This window comes from Protopterus annectens, chromosome 1.part0 (assembly GCF_019279795.1).
Source record: "Protopterus annectens isolate FY-2018-M chromosome 1.part0, PAN1.0, whole genome shotgun sequence".
Classification (NCBI taxonomy): Eukaryota; Metazoa; Chordata; order Ceratodontiformes; family Protopteridae; genus Protopterus; species Protopterus annectens.
The window spans coordinates 875359751-875381313 of NC_056725.1; the positions used below are offsets into that span (position 1 = coordinate 875359751).

General features: G+C 37.8%; 1 protein-coding gene across 5 annotated transcripts in view; it reads right to left on the minus strand.

Annotated features, from left to right (window-relative positions):
• Positions 1-21563, minus strand: part of STX7 (syntaxin 7) — a 900235-nt gene that overhangs the window by 456502 nt on the left and 422170 nt on the right. For 4 of the 5 annotated variants that reach the window (XM_044063754.1, XM_044063764.1, XM_044063774.1 and 1 more), the window contains 2 exons: positions 4622-4636; positions 3085-3222 (listed from right to left, as the gene is read on the minus strand). In XM_044063754.1, the coding sequence (XP_043919689.1) occupies positions 3085-3222; positions 4622-4636 (153 nt within the window). The remainder of the gene's footprint in view (positions 1-3084; positions 3223-4621; positions 4637-21563) is intronic. The other variant, XM_044063747.1, reaches the window with a different exon arrangement.

A 21563-nucleotide genomic window follows, 5' to 3' on the forward strand; every position in this document is an offset into this window, starting at 1 on the left:
CAGACACATTCAGAGGCGAGGAATAAACAGTGAAGCCAATATATAAATGTAGTACAGTACAAATCAAGTACAAAAAAGTATACTTATATCAATTTGGTATATCAGATGGTTATAGAATGCTGAGCCAGTTAGCTCTGCTATATCAGCTCTGCACAATTTCACAGAAATGTAAGTCCTTGTACCAGAAGTACAACAGAAAAAATAAACCTCAAATTCTATGAAGAGTAGAGAAAAATTATGAGGCAAAATTCTGGACATTCTGCAAAAATCTGGACAGTTGAGAGGCATGAAACCATTGCCTCACAGTAACAGGCTCTCTGGTTTTGTTCTTGGCTGGGGTGCCACCCATGTGGACTTTCCTCCCTGGGTTTATGTAAGTTTTCTCTGGGTACTCAAGTCTCTTCTCACGTTCCAAAAACATGAGCTATGGGGACTGGTGACTCTAAACTTTCCAAAGGGTGGGTGTGTGTGTGTGTGTGTGTGTGTGTGTGTGTGTGTGTGTGTGTGTGTGTGTGTGTGTGCGCATGTGTGATATGGAACAAATATCTGCCAATCTACTTCTGCTCCCTACTTGAGATGGTGTCAGCTATTCATGGAGTAAATATAAGTGTTGGGTGGGACTTGACAACACTGGTTTGATGGCAGTTTCATTTATGACTTTATATTTAATTGTTATGCTACGTTTTGAAGAGTATCAATTAATAAGCTCCCCTGATCACATTTCTCTATTTTTGCTTATTCTAACTTCAGATTGTAAAGTACAGCTTATCTGTTTTAAACAAAGCAAATGCAAATGAGACACCTAAGGGCATATAACCTAACTCCGACAACTCACTCAACACCTTCATCTTACTACACAGATATCTCTTCCTATTACTGCTCAAAACTTGCATATATGAAGTGACAAACATCTTTTGTACAACTTTTTTCCCTTTTTTTCCCCTCTTTTCTGTCTTTCTTGTTAGGCATTCTGTTTAATGTAATGTCACATTTAATCTTTTAAATGCCTACATTACTTATCATGGACTGGTTTTAAAGCAACACTGTTTCAATCCCAAAGGCAATCAACAAAAGCAAAAACAGCTTGAAGAATGACTGTAGGCAGTATACAAGTACTCAAAAGGTGCAAGTACCACTTTAATACATAAAACAACAAATAATAAATTTATTGTTTTATGTAAAGTGGAGCTTGCACTTTTTGCGTACTTGTATACAGCTTACAGTCGTTCTTCCAGCTGTTCTTACATTCGTTGACTGCCTTTGGGATTTTTTACTTGGTTTTGGGAGTTTTTGGTTTGTAACACTGTTTCAATGATACTTCTGCTTTGATGTTACTTAATTTGGTATGGGTACTGTTTGCATCATTTTTGTTCTGCTACCTGGGCTGGACCTGCAAATGGTTAGGTTTGAGCAGTGCTCTATCCCATTAAACATATTTGCATACATACATAAATATAGACAAAAATAAATGAAGAAACAATTGGAATACAAATCATTATACCCTCAATATCTACCAACCTTCAAAATGTTGCCCTCCCCTAAGCCTAAGTGCACATAGCCCTACTGGACCTGAGGGGAGGTCTACTGAGACAAATTCTCATATTTAAGTGCTACCACCAGGCTCCAGCCAGGAACAACAAGAGATCACTCTCTAGGAGCAGGTCAAAAACAAGAGCGGCTGCTGACGAATTGCACCTGTTATGGATTCTTTGATGTCCACTAAAACAGTGCACTGTTATAAACTCAGCTTTTCACTATTCAGTGATGAGCATGAAGTACATCTGAACTGTTGTGTCCTCGAGGATGGACTGATGTCCAGAAGGCTGTAAATGATGTTTGCCCTCTACTGATCTCCTATTCTGAAGCTGCTCCGGCACATGCTTGGTTCTTCACAAGAGAGCCTTCTACCAACTCCAGTGATGTGGACACTCAGTCACTGGCAGTTTATGAAAAGCTAGATAAGCTAAGATGTTCCAGAGTCCTCAGGCCACTATAGCTGAAGATAGTAGCTCACAGTATGCTTCTCTCCCAGTAATGATATCGGTGGTGCAAGTCTAAGTTGTGAACTGGCAGCCACAAACACAGATGGGTTAGCTTTTAAAGATACTACATACGGAAACTTTTCAAAAGGGAAAAGCATGCAGATCATCTAAATTGTGCAAGCAGCAAGAAATGACCCATGGACATAGGGGCTGGAGAATCTTTTGTAATATGAAATATGACATGGGGTCTCGTACCAAGAAAAACAGCTAAAATCAATGAGAAGGCAACCATTTCTCAAAACACAGATGCACCAGGTAGGGACACAGGAAGACAGACAAACCGGTTAAGATGCACCAGGTAGGGACACAGGAAGACAGACAAACCGGTTAAGTACAACAGAAATACCAATTCATGTTGTCTAAATTTCTACTAAATGAACAGCTTACAACTTCATGGACTTTTTCAATAAGGGAAGAGTACAACCACCATACTGACAGATTTCAATAAACGATCCTCATACATCTACAAATGAAAAAACAACAATATAGTGTATTTGTATGTGATGATACATATCTATAAATGAAAAGAAAAACAATACAGCATATTTGTATATGCATATCACAACACCGTGTATGCTTCCACCCAACAAAGGAAGCGCAAAACCATTACAATGAAAGAAATGTAGCAGTCACTCAATCATATGTCAGCAATGGAAATTAGCTATACAGAGTACAACATCACAATTTCTTTGCTTGATCCCAAGACAGAAAGAAGGAAGTGAAAGGGTATGCGAAATCAAATGGTCCCAGCCTACTGAAAAATGTGTGTGCGTATCTGTGTGTGGAGTTTAAACACACACACCACAACTGAACAACCTAAAAAAATCAGTGTACTGTGTAGAACAGGCAGGTTTTTCTAATTATTCAGTAATTAGAAAAGGCAGTTATAAAAGCTAAGAAACTATAGCTTTAATGTAAGGAGTATATGATAAATTGAAGTTAATCAGTACAGCACACAATTACACAGATGTGGACTCTGCTCTGCTTAACAAACTCTGGCAATAAATAAAAAGCAAAGAAAGTATGTAAACAGTTTACTTACTGATGCGCGTGAGCTTGACCTCACTCTGTTGACAAACTCTCTCTCTTTTTCAGCAGCTTGCCTCTGTATTCTCTGAAAATTGGTAAGTGCTGTAGTAAAATCACCAAGTAGCCGTTCTTTCTGTAGTTTTCTTTGGCGCTTTGAGAAAACATAAAATACATCATAAGTTGTGCAATATACTACTACACAACGACAATGTCTTTCTAATGTCCACAACTAATGCTGACAAAATCTTACATTATCCAAGAATTTCTAAACATTATTGAAAGTCAATGAGTACAAGTTGATAGGTAAACATGAAAAAGAAGAATATAATAATGCATCTGTTAAATAATTTTTGTATTCTACAGTTTTCACTTACTTTTTACCTTCTATTAAACATTACTTCCATGTAGACTGATCCTAAAAATGATCCATGTGGAACAGCGTTCAACTCCAGTAAAAAAAAATAATACATTCAGACAGAAATACAGTTTTGTAAACAAGAAGGCATGGCCCACTGCTCAGAAACTAGAGCCATAAAATTAACCATCTGCATACTTTATTATACATTAGAGAATGGACGATCCATAGATCGCATCCTGATTGGAGAATGAACATTCTCCAGCAGGGAATTAATTTAAGAGTAATGCCTGCCAAAACACGAGTCCACCGCTTCATGGGAGCACATCAAGCTGTCATGGAGCTCAAGCAGAAAAAAAAACAGCTGCCATTATTTCATGCTCACTAAGCAGCGCTTCTGCTGTTTAGCGAGTGTAAAATGTACTAAAAAGAAAAATTAAAAGGAAAAGTGTGTGTGTGTGTGTGTGTGTGTGTGTGTGTGTTTTTGCCAGTTTATGTAAGTGTATATGTGTGCACATGAAAGCAAGATAGATCAAGTCACTTTACACTCGCTAAGCAGAGTTTTTGATGTTTAATGAGTGTAAAAAAAATAATAAACAGAAAAAAAAGTGTATGTAGATGAATGTATGTGTGCAAGTGTGTTTCTATCTGCATGTGTATGTAAATGCATACATGAAAACAGAACAGACTGTGTGTGTTGAGTGTGTGTGACAGCAGGAGATTGTGCGTATGTATGTATGAGAGAGAACAGTGAGATTGATAATATTTTACACTCGCTAAGCAGCACTTCTGCTGTTTAGCGAGTGTGAAGTCAAAAAGGAAAAAAAAGTAAAAGTGTGTGTGTATCTGTATGAAAGCAGAAAAGACTGTGTGTGTGTGTGTGTGTTTGAGACAGAGGGGGTGAAGAATAAGAGTGTTCCCTGGCAGCAGCAGCAGCAAAGAGGTCTGCATACCTCTTGACCTCTTACCTCAACATATCTGGATAAGCATAAAATAAACAGGCAACAAAGGCTCAAAATAAGAATATATTTTTACATGATCCTGTTATAAAAATCACAATATTACTTCAAAATTAGGATTTGTGTCAGCTTGCATTTTCAGAAGCACAGGTGAGCGCATGTGTACCTGAATATCAGAGATTGACCACTAGCAACAGTAGTAAAGAATAGCAATAGTAGTAAAGAGATCGACATACCTCTCCATCCTTAAGCTAAAGAAATATGGATAAATAAAATAAAGGGAGAACAAAGGTTCAAAAATAGGAACAGCTTTAATTATTGTTTTTATAAAAGTTGCTTAACTAACATTTGTGTTAGAATTTTCTGAATGAAATGAACGTCAAACTCAAATCTATGTCATCATTTAGAGATATCACTCTAAAAAATGTCAACAAACCAAACATTTTAGGGGAAAGGAAGCAAAAAAAAAATGAATTGAAACATTAGGAGAAGGAACTATTTTACATCAAATATATATAAAAATAATATAGGACTTAAAAAATAAGTAAAACACAACAATTTTAGACAGCCCATTCTCTAAGCACCATACCTCTCAATCTGGAAACATCACAAATTTGGATAAGGCCCAGAAAAAATAGGTACAAATCTGTATGCTGATTAACATACAATTTGCATACATAATTACATAACCCTGCCCACTCCAATGAGATTGTGGGATACCGACACAAACTAAAGAACAGACAACCAAAATATGGCACCAGAGTCCCCCCGCAGCCATTCCAATGTCTCATTACCTGGATATTTCACTCCACTTACCATAAATACTAATGTGCATACTGCTTTACTTCTACAATGATTATTTGGATTTTATTTTTACATTTTATAGCACAATGCACAAACACTAATAGACATCTGCTAAACAAAGCAATACAGTCTCACAATGAACCCACATCCTTCTGCATCAAAAGCAAGTATTCATTTCTCCCTGTTGTGCTACTAAGAACACAAACAGATTTGGCATAACCAGAACTAAACTTCTCTGCCCCTGAAAAACTATGCAGCACAAGAAATCTGGAAAAGCCAAAATTTACTTGGGGGGGGCGGGGGGGGTGACAAAAGCCCAAACCAGGGACACATTTTAAACATTATATAAGCTTAGAAAAGTTGTTAGAATAAAATGTTTTATTTTACCATGCATTTCCTGATAGGAAGACAAACTTAAATGGCTATCATTATTTAGTGAATTATGTTCAACTTCTCACTGTTTTTTTTTAGAAAATCACAATTTTTAAGAGGAATAGACCAAAACATATCATTATTTAGTGAATTCAGTTGAACTTCTCACTGATTTGTTAGAAAACCACAAATTTTAAGAGGAACAGATCAAAAGTATGAGCCAAACATTCCATAAAACATTGGACATTGAGAACTATGGTTATCTCATTAAATCACAACTGGGCATTTACACACAAGCACTTGCTCAGAACCTCACCCATTAACCTAAAGCACAGTTTCTGCAGTAAAATGAAAGCACACACACACACACACACACACACACACACACACACACACACACACACATTAAATATCCAGCGTGCGCACACACACACATAAACGCACACATTAAATAAATAACCAGCACACACAACGGCTCAAATATCCGGCACATACAACAGCTCATTAAATAAATATCCAGCACACTGTGGTATCATTCACTCAGAATTTTAATACAAAAAGGTTTTTTTTTTGTTGATGCATATTTTACGAAGAATAGTAATCTGGCATTAATCTGTTTGAGACTAATAGTTTACAAAGTCTTCGTGCTTGTCTCTAGTGACTAATCACTATTTTTGGTCAAGTTTACATATCTGGCATCAGACAAAATATTAAGGCAAATTTGGGTATATTATGTCCCTGTCACTTAAACAGTGGTAATGATTAAGTGTACAGACAAGGACTATTACTACAGAGCTCAGTCAACCAGTGTGTTTAAATTTAATCTACATATAGTAAGAAATGTGGGAACTGCTGCCCATCAGTCTCACACACACACACACAAACACAAACACACACACACACACACACACACACACACACACACAGTGCAGAAAGTAAACAGTCAATCCCATTATGTTACACACAGACCTAATACACAACCTTTATACACACACACAACGCCACTGGTTCTGCAGTCAACACTTAAGAACAAACCAAGAGAAAGAAAGTAAGAAAAAAAAAACAGTCATCCACAATGCAAATGACTCACGTTCAGTTTCCCGGCATCTATCTGCTGCCTGAATTTGATGTTGCTGAAGACCGATTAACTGGAACTGCAACCTCAGTTCATGGGGAAGGCTGTCAATAATCACTGCAAATTCGGTGTCACTCTGCTAAAAAAATGAATGGGTCTGTCAACCTTTTGTCTCTAAAGTGGGGAAGTAGGGAACTTACCATATTTAACTAAAGAAGTGAACTTCATGAAGCAGTGATGAGACTTTTCTTTCTGGTGCTCGCAGTGGCCCTGTCTAGGAACACACAGTCATTAAATAAACATCCAGTTCGGCAGCAAAAACAGATCATTCTATCCAGCCTTACACATACACCCTCTTCCTACCTTTCCAGGAAGCTCCAGCTCAGTAAATATCCCTCTTCTCCAGCTCAATAAATATCCAGCAGCAGCACATGAAAAAGACTGAACAATCGCATGCCTCGCATCACAGTTAAGGATTTAAGCAGACACACAACACACACCCTTCCTTTCCAGTAGCTCAGTAAAGATTACAGACTCCAGTCCATCAAAAGCACATGAACATGGCTTTGTGGATTCACGGTTAAGGATTTGAGCAGCCGGAAATGCAGGTTCAGCTTCAGTTCAATTCCGGCAGGCTGGCAGTCTGTTTCACGGAGCTGACGTCACCGCGCACGTGATGACATCAGCTCAAAAAACAGGAAATACAATTTAAAAATAAAAGTGCCAGGAATTCGGAAATTAAGGGGTGCTACTCAGGAATCGTGGCACCCCATTATTTGGACCCCAAATCTTAGTATAAACTGAGCAATTCTGTACGGTTGGGAGGTATGCTAAGCAGTGCAGTTAATGCCATTCTAAAATGTTAGGCCTCATAACATCCCTGGGCTGGTGTTAATTGCACATTAACACACACCTTGTTGGGCATTACTGCTTGCATAAAGTGAATACAGCATTTAAAAACAAGAAAGGTGATTAGAAAGCTCAATTAGTGTGTCCATTGTAAATCGGGCATATCCCAATAGAAAGAAGTCCCGCTGCTCAAGTCTTCTTGAGCAGTGAGGCACTGCACTGGAACATGCTCCATTAGTACAACAATAAACTATTTTATGTGGAGAGGGGAAACTATGAGGAATATTGGGGACATTCTGCAAAAGTCTGGACAGTTACGATTTATGGTTACTATCAATAAAATCAAGCGAACTGTTGGTAATTTTACATACCCCTCAACTGTCCAGAGTCTTACAGAATGACCCTGATTTTCCTCATATTTTTACTCTGCCCTCATAAATTTTTGATTTTCCGCTAAATCACTCAGGATTTCTGTCAGACAAAAATTACAGTTCCACGCTTTCTACAGTTCACAAAATGCACAATTATGCCAAACTTATTAAACCATTAACTTTTGAGAGAGAGAGCGAGCGATAAAAGCAACCCTCTTCTCACTTGCCTCACTTGCACTGCGCTGATGTACAGTGCAAGGGTGCAGATGTAGCTGCCTGATACAACAGCAGTAGATCAATATGGGATGCAGGAAGTGCAACAACACTAAAGTGCCATTATATTATAACATTACTGAAGGAAGGAAGCAATTTACTATTGTATAACAATAATCCACTTCTGGGTATGGGTATCACACGATTTACACACAGTTGGCTTTGTTTAACCATTTGGACTTCCTCCTCATGATCTAACTATGCCACCCATGGTTAAATTCTTCATTCTGATTAAATTTGGTCTAGTTGTACGACAAAAAGTGCTTAATTAAAACTCTGGGCTTGGTGTTTTTATTGCAACGTTAGTTTGGTTTGGTTTAGTCACTCCCAATAGGCACTGTATTGCTTTTTCACATTTGTTTTGGCTATAAAACACACTGTACTGCCACAAAAGCAGACAGAATTATTTAATGGCTTTTAAAGCTTTTAGACCATTAGGGGTACACGTAGATTCTGGCTCTTGCCTGTGTAGCAGCACTAAGGGTTTTATAAGCTTTCAAAGCTGTAAAAATACTTCAGACTTCTACAATTTTTCTTTTCTGTAACTAGTAGTAATTTCAAATAACCAAAGCTGCAAGTTCCACAAAGAAAGGTGATTAGAGAAAACTGCTTTTTGTGTGTTCTCCGATTGGTGTTGAGTCACTTCAAAGCTTTCCTTTGCTCCATACATAAGTAAGGTAAATGTTTTGATATTAATATCTTCAACACATTAGCTGGTTACGATCAGAAACAAAACTTACATACAGCCCAACAACCTTTACCCTGCATTGTTACCTTTATCTATACTTAGCACAGTACATTCCTCTTGCACCTGCAGATAGCCCTACAAATGACGTGGTCACGATGTTATTAACTAGATGCTACTTCTTGCTGCCTGCTGTTGGGGGCTGCAGAAGCTGATTGCATTTACTATCATTTAACACTTAATCTTTCCACTCCTGCTGTTACCTGGAATGATCCTCAGCCTACAATTCCTCAGACATCCTTGTGGCAGTAAGACTGTTAAACGCATCCATTCTTCTCATAACATGCTGTAGGTGACAGCAGGTACAGTTCCACAACCCCCAACCCACACATTCTTATACTGCCCTTAGTGGTAGCACAAGTAATTAACTTTCATTCCCATTACCTAATCTGGATGACATTGATGGCTCCTCTTTATGGCAGCAAAAGTAGCTCCTGGTAGCAAAAGGGATGACTCTCCTATTCTCTTCAATTCTCAGTACCTGTGGCTGGTTACATGAGTGGCTGCTGGGGGCAGCAGGAACACCTCACATTCACTAGCCATTATAGCAAGGATTATTCCCTATTCTTTACTTCTGTACTTACATGTCATACCTTCCTCCAGTTCTGTACGTATGCACACTGCTTATGTTGTCTACTGGTAGCAGTTGAATCACTTCTACTGTACATATCTCTTAACCTCCTACTTTTCCTTACAATGGCAATATACTGCCTTTAAGTCAAAATGCCACAAAAACATGCCACCATGCCGTTTTATTACTACTACATTATCTCATTTATCTATTTGCACTACTATAGTTTTATCAGCCTCTTAATAATGGCTTACTCCCCAAAGATCCACCTATAAGAAGCCTAACCAAATAATTACCCAATGAGTTATCTTTACCATAAAACTATAAAAATAACATGGAGAGACTAGAAAATTAACATACACTATGCCTAAACATTACTGCACTCAAATATCGTACTGCAGAATTACCTTTTCTTGCCTATGCCCCTCATAATACGACTGAAATTATCAGGGAACATGCACCTCAATCCTTGCCCTTCTACAGCCACACGCGCTACAATTTGTAACATAATAATAAATTCCAAATACTTAAAAATATGCCCTCATTAATAGCTGTGACAAACTATAAACAGGTTACACATGAATCATGGGTACTCCCAGAACAATCTCGCATACTAACAGCAACAGAACCTTGCCTAAAAGGCCACTTCTGCCCATCAAGCTACATCAAACAGAACTACACAATAACTGAGAACTGGCCAGGAATGAGTACAAGGCGGTATGATATTACTACTCATCAGGAGCTGCATCAAACCAGACATTCGGCAAATAACTCAAGAAAATAATATGAAGGATGATGCCCTAAAAGATAACTGCTGCACTCATCATCTGCATTCACATAGCAGTAACACAAATGAGTACACCTACTTCTGAATCTACCCTGGAAGGACTGCAGATATGTTCTAACTTGGTATCACATGTAATGCAATACCACTAACAGACTTCAACAGCGATGCATTAGGTTTATCTACACAACCAAATGTGTCAACCATTGATGGGACTTGTCAATTAGTACATTGTCCCATTAGACCAAATAATTCTGTAGGTAATGAATGTCTTCCAGACCTCATCTTCTCAACATTCGCCACAACTGTCAAAAGACAAAAGCTCAACACAACTCTCAGAGAGCACTGTCCAGTAGTACCACTTTGGATTCCTCATATAAACAGATTTGAAATGGATCCCAGGGGGACATACGCCTACACCCTAAACCACCTTTCTTACGGAAAAAAAAACTATCCCCACTAGATTCCAGATGCCTCAGGGATAACAATTCCCTTGGTCAAAGACAGAATTAAATGCCTTAATTAGGCAAATAAATTGGGCATGGCAAGACTGTGGGAAAATGCCATCTCAACAACAATCTACAGGAAGCTTATCTAAATTTCAGGACACAATGTAGAACTGGAATCAACTAATCTAAACCTACATACCTCAAACAAAAGTGACTTGTTTAGCAATATGTCCAAGACGATTATGGAAAACAATTAAAAGCCTTTTCTATAACTTGACAAGTAATTCAACAACTAATTCTGCTCCTCTAAAACATATTCATTGCTACTACATACAAAAACCTACCAGACTAATTCCTCAAATGATAACTAAAACAGTATCATGAAGTCCAAAATAACACAGCACACACCCAGTGAAGCATCTCAACTCTCCAAAACCCATAAGCAGATTTGTATACAAAGTTGTTCTTCAAAGAAATCTCCTCTGGGTAAATAATAAGAAAACTCTTGGAAAAGTTTTACAAAAAATCTGGAGCCTAATACAGCAAACATCTACTCAACTTTCCAGTACCTAGCAGCCATTAATGCAGAAGTATTTACCTATATTTATAATCTTTTTCTTTCTGCTAGCATTTTATTTAATTCCTTTAAACATGCTGCAATGATTTCACTCCCCAAACAGCATCAAAAAACTAGATCCAAGGACTTCAGATCAACTGCCCTTCCATAACTGCCCTTCCACACAACTATTTGTGAAAGTCCACAAAATAACATCCACAGAAGGCACTCCAGGCAAGGAAATATTTATTTAGCACTTTCATCCAAAGACTTCATCAGAACAAAATAGGTTCATAGGTTGGTACCGGGCTATCTGCCCGAAGGCATATATTAAGCCCAGCCACATTGTGCTGTATTCACCGCCGCTTTAGTAGTTCCCTACACCCTTGTACTAGCAGTTAGTACCCTTGGCCCCTATCTAGTAGTGCTGTTGGTGTGATTCCCGGTGTGAACTTCCTGTTAACCATCCACTCATCAAGGTTCCTCTTGAAGAGTGATAGTGAGGGGTTCTGTCTTATGTAGATCGGGACCCTGTTGCATAGTAAGGGAAGTCTCTGCGAAGGGAATCTATTCCTCCAGCATGCTCTATTCATTGTTGTGTTGAGGTTTATATCCCTAGAGCGTGTAGCTTGAGTAGATTTGGTTTTGCTAAGATGGAGCATGTTCAACAATTCTGGGTTGGACGTGCCTCTGTACATTAGACAGAGATCGCCTCTGAGAAAGCGGTATGCAACAGAGAACAGTCTTAGCTTTTTCAATCGTGCTGCATAGGGCAACTGTTTGAGGCCAGTAATCCTCTTGGTTAGGTACCTTTGTGGTCTCTCCAGCTGCTGGAGATATCTAGCCAGGTACATTCCAATTGTTGCATTGTACTCAATAATGGGTCTGATGAGGGAAGAGTAGAGGGGCACCATTACATCCTTAGATCTTGATGCGAACCCTTTCGTGATCAGATGGGTCACATAGAAGGATTTTCTAACCACTTTGGCAACATGGTTATCAAAGGAAAGCTGACTATCTACTTGACAATGACAAAATGTCAGCTTACTTTTACATACTGTTCTATATATTCAATTAAACAATTAAATGAACAATCAATTAAAATCTAAAAACTTCAGCAAAGCAACATTACACAATATGACACATAAAACACTTACAAATGCTATCATTGATTCCATGATGCTTATCTGCTTGTAGCTTAAAGCTGCCAAAAGTTTCTCTCCTTAAAAATATTTTTTATTTGTAAAATTCATATACAAAACTTTTTCACCACATCAACAACTATATAATAACATGAATGACAGCCTATTCATAGCTGCAGAATTTACTAACACAACCCAAGCTTAACAGAAGACTACAACTTTCTCCTAAAGAAACTAGGAAAATACAGTGCAGTCTGAGGACAATTAAATGGGTACAAAATTACATAAACAGAACATTCCAAGTTTCCACTGATAAATCAATAAATTAAACCGGCACCTTCTACTCTGGAGTATTAAGGTTCAGTGAAAAGGATCACCACTAATTTTTTTCTTTTTATTAGCGACATAGCAGAACTACCATCATCATTAAAACTAATCCTTTAGGCAGATGATATTCTCTTGTTAAACATGGACAAAACAGCACTTAACCTACAACAAAAAATATAATCTGACATCACAAGACTGTGTGACTAAAATGCATAACAATAAAAGTCAGCAACATTAATGAACCTTTTTTGTGTTATATTTGGCTCCCCACATCAGACTATCAGCTGACTGAACAGTCTCTCCACATCCACCGAATGTATTGAATGCCAATAGCCTTCCCCACATTTTTTGCAGCCAGTTAGGAAATCAAGGCATCATACTTCTGCCGAGAGGTGTTTTTCTTCCTAAGAACTCCGTTCCTGTGTTCACCATCAAATCCCAGGAAAGGTATGCAGCAACAATTTCCTAGTGTCCCCTGCCTCCACTGGGGATCAACGGTGATGACGCGTCAAAACGTATTACATCTTTCCTGTTTGCACCATTGAATGCTGAAGCTACTATTCAAACTTGTATTGCCTCGGCTGTTGTCAATGCTGTCCAAGCTTTTCTCCTGCTAGAAAAGCAACTCAGTTGCTGGGATTTTTTTTAAGAAAAATGAATAATATAATATATGATAATGAATTTTTACTGATAACAGTTATGTGGTCGATTTATATACAGTTATTCCCCATGAAATAGGGAAACAATGGTTCTGTGACTACTTACATCTAAAGAATATCCCACAGCAAAAAATTAATATGCAGGAACAACTCCTGGATATGGTACATAAAAATAAATGTATCCTTTTTAAGAAGGGATACTACACCTCCAGACCCAAGGGGTGGCAATGGGTTCATGTTGTGGCGGCCTTTACACTAATATAGTGATGCTGGAATGGGAAAGGCGATTTTCAAAGGATTCACCATTCTTTCCTTTCTGCCATACATATACCCACTTCCTTGATGATATAGTTATTTTGTGGAAGGGACCAAGGGATAAGGTTGAACCATTCTTGCACTATATTAATAACACAACCTCATTTTCAAGTTCACACACACTACTAGTGATATTGAAATTCCATACTTGGATATTTTACTGAAGAAAGATGATATAAATTTCAGGCACCTAGCGGTTATGCTTTAGATTAGATCATGGACAGTGTGTTCTCTAGTTAGATTATGAAAGTTTAGTTACTCAGATACAGCTTTTCTACAACATTGGACTTCTATCTTACAGTTTAATTTTATATTTTTGCTGCGTGAATTCTGGTGTTTATTGAAAGTTATTGATTCTTGTAATCATTTTACTTATTATTAAATATTTTTATTGCTTTACATTGTGGCTGGAAATCAGTGCGTTCTTTAGAGAGTTGAGAGTGCTTATACCTGTTTGATACTCTCCTGGTCACCTCAGAAGCCTGCTCACTTCTGGTCATAGCTATCATTTATTTTCATATTTACTTTTCATAACTGGACACTCCTTTAGAAGGGCATGAAGACACTCTGATTGGTGGCAACATTACCATATTAATTTGGGGAATGGACACAGCTGGAAATCTGTGTCAGGCTTTCCCAGAAGTGTTTGGATGTGTGAGATTTAAATTTACTTTGAGTGGAAGTGTATCAGATGTCTTAAACTGGGACACACTGCTCTGCTACGTGTAATAAGGAGTTACATTAGGGGTGGACAAAAGGGTACAGTCCTGTCCCAGATTACTGAATGTGTTCCTGCTGTGCTCTTAGAGGAAGACTGTGAAATATTATTCTTGTTTAAGTGACAATCACACACTGGAGTCCATAGTGAGGACTGAAGCTCCTTAATTACTGACCCAAGACAGTGGGGGACATCACATTTAATTGTCGGCAGGTGATGGGGTATTAGACGGATGTCACACCCCTCACCAGGCTGGATAAGCAGTGGGTTACTGTTAGCTGCCTGTCAGGTGCCAGGATCCATCAAGTCACTCAACCACAAGTACCAGTATGACTCCATCGTAGTGTAGGTGGGGGTGAATTACTTGAGACATACCTTACTGGACTATATGAAGAGAAATATGAATTGAGCTCTCAGATTGTGTGTCACAGGCAGGTATAAGCCTAGCTTTAAGTAGCATTCTACCTTCTCCAATGATGATGCCACAATACAAAAAAAATGACTGACTTTAACAATTGGCTTAGCTTCTGGTGTCAAGTCCAAAGGGATCCAATATCTGTCAGCCTGAGAAGACATGGTTGACATGCCATGCTGCTTTGCTAGAGATGGTCTGCACCAATCTCCTCTGGTCAAATACTGACAAAGGCATCAGCCACCCCTACAGTGCCTTTTTTAGGCAGTGTCAAAATAACCAATCTCCCAACATAATATCCTCTCCAGATACACTCAAGGTACCACTGCTTAATGCTAGGAGTCTAAACAAGAAACTGAACTCCATGGAAGCACTCCTCACTTTGGAAGATACTGATGTCTGTGCAGTCACCGAGACAAGGCTCAAAGGAATGGAAAGACCCTGGCCATGCAGGGCTACATTGTATTCCACATGTTCAGACGACAAACTGAGCATGAAAGAACCAAAGGAGAAGGTGTATCTATCTTCATTAATTATAAATACTCCTCGAGACTGATCAAATACTATGACTATCTCGAGCTACTCTATGTCCAGTTAACTAAAAGTAAAGCCCCCTAACACATCACAGCTAGCTATTGGTCACTCCACTATGAAACAGGAAAAGCGTACTGCATACCTGCACTTACTTAAGTCACTTGCCATACAGCCGAACACCATACTCATTAGCGATTTTAATTATCCTCCCATCAACTGGGAAACCTACAAGAACAAAAACATGCTAGCTCCAAGGTCCTGGATAAGGGAAACACGGTTTACACTGCCAATCCTGACTTAGGTCAAGACATCTGAGACAATACCCCACTCAGGTATGATACAGAACTCTTCCCGTTGGGAATTAACCCCTGCATTACCAGATGGGTAGCCAACTGGCTCACCAACAGGACACATACTGTGAAAGTGGGTGAATTCACCTGCAAAAGACCAGTCACCAGTGGGGTACCACAGGGTTCTCTGCTGGCCCCTTACTGTTCGGAATGCATTTCTCAGAAGTCCAGGCAAACTTGGGCAGCCTGTGGTTGACCAAGCTTGTTGATGTTTTCAAATTGGGAGCCATTACTGAGTCCAGCAAAAAGGCTAATACACTATAGACAGGGTTACCACAGACACATGACTGGTCCCAAAGCCATGGATTAAAGCTAAATTCAAAAAAATGCATTATTATTCCCTTTGGGAAAACTGACATCCTGCTAATTACATTATTGATAGCACCCGCCTAGGTGTAGACCCAGTGACCACCACATATCCACAGCAGTAAGGAAATCCTTCTTTGTGGCACATCTTGTATGTAAAGGCATCACATCTAGAACTAAGGATGTTATAATTCCATTACACTTGGCCCTCATCAGACCAACAACTGAGTACAATGTTCCCTTTTGCATGTAGCTCACAAGACACCTGCAACAACTGGAGGGACCACAGAGGTTTCCCATCAAGAAATTCCAGGGTACACAAAACAAGTCTTATGTGGATTCGGTTTCCTACAGGGTTGATAAGGGGTGACCTGTACCTGGCTTACATGGCACTCTGTGGCCCAGTCCTGATGGAAATGCTACACATTTGTAAATCAAACTGCATGAGGGTCACTCGCTCTAGGGATCTTAACCTAGCCTCTGACACGAACAGGTCATACTGGAGAGACAGATGCATCTCCCAGAGACTGTCACGTCTCTGGAACAAGCTTCCAATTCACGTGAAACAGAGCCCCTCCCTGACCCTCTTTAAATGCAACCTAGAACAATGGATGGGTGACTGCAAATTCACTCCTGGGGTGGCGCCCATGTACCTCCCTGGACAGAGGAAAATGGTGCCAACTACCACAGACCTTTACCTCTGCAAATTTCACTCACCTAACCACCAATAGTTGGAGCAACTCAGGATAAATATGGCTAGGCTTGTAAGAGATCTTCTATGAACCTATGAATCAATCTGCACCAATGGCCCAGACTGCAACAACACTAAGAAACATGGTGTAACGTTCCCTGCTACTCTGTATAAGCTTTTCTGCTAATCACCACTCAAACTTCATAGCACACACAAAAATTGCTTCTCAATGTGAAAAAGCAAATAAGCCTAGGCTGCATCTTGAATGTTAATGAAAAAAAAATCTAAATTTCCAAGTCATTTTTTATGCCTCAACATACATAAAGAATAAAAAGATTGCTTTTATACAGAAATACAAACTCAGTTTTAGTTCTGAAATCCAACCAACATTATATACAATTTGTTTTTGATAACTTGTTTATTTTACTCATAACACAACTGAGACCTTCATATTTCTTTTAGCTCTTTTGTACACATTGTACTCTGCCAATTTACAAAGGCAGTTCTGAATGTCACTCGAACTTCAAATGGCAGTCAACTTAAGATATGCTTATAACATTTTCAGGAGAAGACCCCTTGATAAGTCCACTTTCATTTTGTTGTACACAGCCTAATAGCCAATTTTAGGGTATTCAATTACAAAACTCACGTAAAACTGCAATTCTAATCTCTGGAGTTTCCAGTGCAGCACAGTTGCGTTTCACTTCACAGCTTTAGCTGGCTGAAAGAACAATACTGTCGCTACAGCACACTAAACTGAAAAAATATATATACTTCCGATTCAATATAAAAAAATATTTACTTCTGACAGTATGTAATTTAAGTGCACAGATACTGTGGAAATTTAAAAGAGCGTAACAACGAACAAGAACACTGTGAGAGACTACTTCGTAAAATAAACAGACGTTTAATGACTCCAAATTAATGTTAGCGCTTTTCGGCTAAATCAAATATTTAGCCTTCCTCAGAGAACAGAAACAGAAATTTCAACAATTATATAAATATAGATATTGAAAATTGAAATAATAGTGTGCATTTGTAACTAAAGTTACCTTAAAGTAAAATAAAGTAGTAGTATAATAAGCCTTGATAAAAGGTAAAGAAAGGTAAAATATATAAGACTCAGCTAGGCACATTGCAGCGGAACAGCAAGTGATCCTTTGTTGCAAATATCCATTCATCAAATATTTTACACCAGATGTTAAACTGTAATCACGCTTTATTATTTAATCATACAACACTTCATACTTGTGTGATGTTAAAAATTATAAAAAAAGTGAATGATAAAGCCTAAAAATATTTGTGTATATTTTTAAATTACCAAACATACTGATTAGTTTTGCCCAGGAAATTCCCTAACAATAATCATAAAAATATAATATTTTTACATTAGTTTTTTTAATACGATGAATTGATGTGGCGAGTGCGAACTAGAAGCACATTTATTACCTGGCATCAATGACAACCTATCAATAAAATGTGTAAAATTAAATATATTATATAAGATAACACATATAAACAGAAATGCACTAATGTAATTGTGTTATTTTATGATTATTGTACAGGATTCTCTCTAGCAGGCAAACTAAGTATTTAAATTTAAAAATTAAAATGTGAATATCAAAATTATATTTAAAATATTTTTTTAACAATTTAAAATAATTTTTTTTTTTTTTATTTTCACCTTTTTTATAACATTTTAACACATCACATAACATCACAGTAGTATGATGCATGAATAATATGATTAATTATTAGTTTAACATAGAGTTTAATATCTGTGATGAATGGAGGATGAATGGAGTTACTTGCAACAAAGCTTCACTTGCAATGCCTAGGCAGGCACTCTATCTTTACCTTTATTCAAGGCTTATGTTATTTGTGCATTATATTTATACTACTAACCTTAGTTACAACTAATTACTAATATTACTATTAATATTATCTCTATATTTATATTTAGAATAATGTCATTTCCTGTTCTGTTGTTTGTCTGAGGCTAAATATTTGATTTAGCCGAAAGCTTTAATTTAAGCTTATGTAGCATTAATTTTCAGTTTGTTATCTCTTATTTCTCGAAGTAAGTTCTTGTTTGTATCTTGGTTCAACAGTTTTTTCGTTTGTACTGTGGAAATTTAGTTTTACTAAGCCTTTATTCAGAGATCATATACCCCCCCCCCCAGGTGGAAACTAAGCATAATTCTAGACTGTGGTGAAAAACTTCCTCTACATTAGATTTCCTAGCTGTGTTTATCTATTTATTATTGATTTTTTTAACTCTGTTGACCAAGTGGATGGGCCGATCCAAGGACCATTTACAGCCATGATCAGGATGCAACTGAACAATTTCTGTGATACAACAGAAATTAAATTATTCAGTTAGAGAAATTTGAGTAGTTCAAATACAGAAAGTCTCAGGTATGGAAAGCAGTTGGTATACAAGTAAAACCATGTGTTCTTAGAAAGCAGTTGTATAATGACGTAATTCCACCTGTCCTTCCACATTCTATAACAAGTCAAACCATTGTTCTTACATGTTATACAATGCAATAAAGATAACAGTATACAGACTCAGCACTGTAAACATTTCACAGTGAACAGTTACAGAATTACTTACCTATTTAGAGAAGCAGAACTTCTCATTTGGAAGAGGGGTCAGTTGAAGGTGCTGTATTTTTATGTCTACAAGAAGGGTTGCAAAGGAATATCTTCACAGATAGATGAAATACAAAAGGCCATAAGCCAATTCCCCCAAGGCTGCTCACAATAAAACAAAAAATTCAAGGGCTTCTAATAAGATGCTCAGGTAAAAAAAAAAAAAAAACATTTGACTTTGAAGGATTTAAATAAATATAATGGCCATATTGCTTTCTGACAGATACTGCCTCCTCAAAAAACTACATCAATAGTCATTTAGACATGATCCTGTAGCATTTGCTCTCATATATTAACTGTCCAAAAAAAATGATGCTCACATTCTGCAAACTTCTAATGCTTCAGTGAGAAGAAAATGAAAAACCTCATGGCCACAGCAGGATATCCTGATGTGCTACTGTTGGGACACAAACAGAATGCCCCCCGCAAACAAGCCATATAATTTTTAACAGCAATCATATAATGACCATATACTTTCATTGGCAGTATACCTCCCTATCCCTACACCAAAAAAAATGTAACCTTCTTTGTACAACTCTGATATCTGATTGCAAGAAAAGTGATGGAAACAATGACAACAGTAACTACTTCACTTGGATACCTATCTACATACAAACACACACACACATCCTATACAAACACCCAAAGTAGCCAAATCACTGACTGTTTTGCATGAATTGTGCATGAATCATACGACTGTTCTTTGCTTTTACACAGATGAACTGTGTATGAATCATACAGCTGTCCACTGCTGTCACCCACAGGCTGTCCTTGGAAACAGGCAGTCATTTCTGGTGACTACTTGTCATGTGTAATTGCCAAAAGTGGTGAAATAAAAATCACAGTAATGTTTTTCTACATAATGCTATAGGGCACTTCACTCTACCCTGACCTCCTTAAAAAGAAATAATAAAAAATAAATACAACTGTGTTGTGCTGGTAGTAAGGCAGTATAAACTGTTACCACTGGCCAAAGATCCATCGAGTTTCATGCCAGAAAGAACATTCACAGTAATATAACTAATATTCATAGAGTTCATATACATTCAAGGCCACCAAGTCTTATGACTATGCACAATTTACCAGTACACTTACTCATACCTCTTCCTCCTTTCTACTGAAAGGCTACACAAGTGAATCCTGCAGTAAATTTGTGTTTGACCACCCAGTTATTTCGGTTACATTTAAAGGAAGGTAGTGAATCACAGTGCTTATGTATGGGAAGTTTATTTTGGACGTTTGGGAGATGCTGTGATATAAACCTAGCTCTCTAATGTGTTTTATTTATCTGTTGGCAAAAATGTAGGCCCTTAGTTCTATTGATGGAGATACTAGACTTTTAGAGATGCAAGAGGTGCAGGGCAACTGGGTCACCAATGGTACGGTAAGTAACCCAGAGATCTTCTCTCAAAAATCTAGGAGATTCTGAATATAAGGTTACAGCTTCCAGTCTGTCCTGTTAGTTATTCCAGTCTGTCCTGGAGTTCAGGAGTGTTAGGCCTCTATAAATATTAAAACATTGGGTAGCGGCAGGTAAAGCTCCCCAAAGTGGTTATGTACCAATTTTAAATCATAATTGCCTGCAAGTGTGTGTGTGTACATAACTTACATAAATTCTATTACCAAACTTACTGACCACCTCAGACCTTTACACAGTTTTGTCACTGTTACCAGAAAAACAAAAAGAGGTTGTCTTACTATTTTAAGTTAGTCAGACAGGCCAGTGTTAAATGCATATGGCTATCTAGATGTTTAAAGAACTGTGCCTGCAGACTAAAACTCTCATTTAAAACCTTTGACCCCAAGTGCAGAAACATAAACATATCAATTTCACTAAATACCCAGACCCCTTTTTCTTCTTACCCCTATGCCTTCTTACATTAACCTTGTATCCTAGTTAATAACATCTACAATTAAGTCCTCTACCTTTTATCTTTACGCCTGCAATCATTACTTCCACCCTCCATTACATCTCGAGTTCCCCTTACACTAAATTTTCTTCTCACTTTAATCTATTCATTAACTTCCACATTTTACTTGCCACAAACTTCACCCAATCCTAGCTATAATACTGCTCAATTAACCTCACCATTTCCATACTATAATCTTCCCTCAATACAGCCTAAATCAACTTTTTCCACCATCTCCCCTTCATCTCTATACGCTTCTTCCATCCCTAAACTTCCTTTACTACTAATGCCTGACTTTATTATATTAATC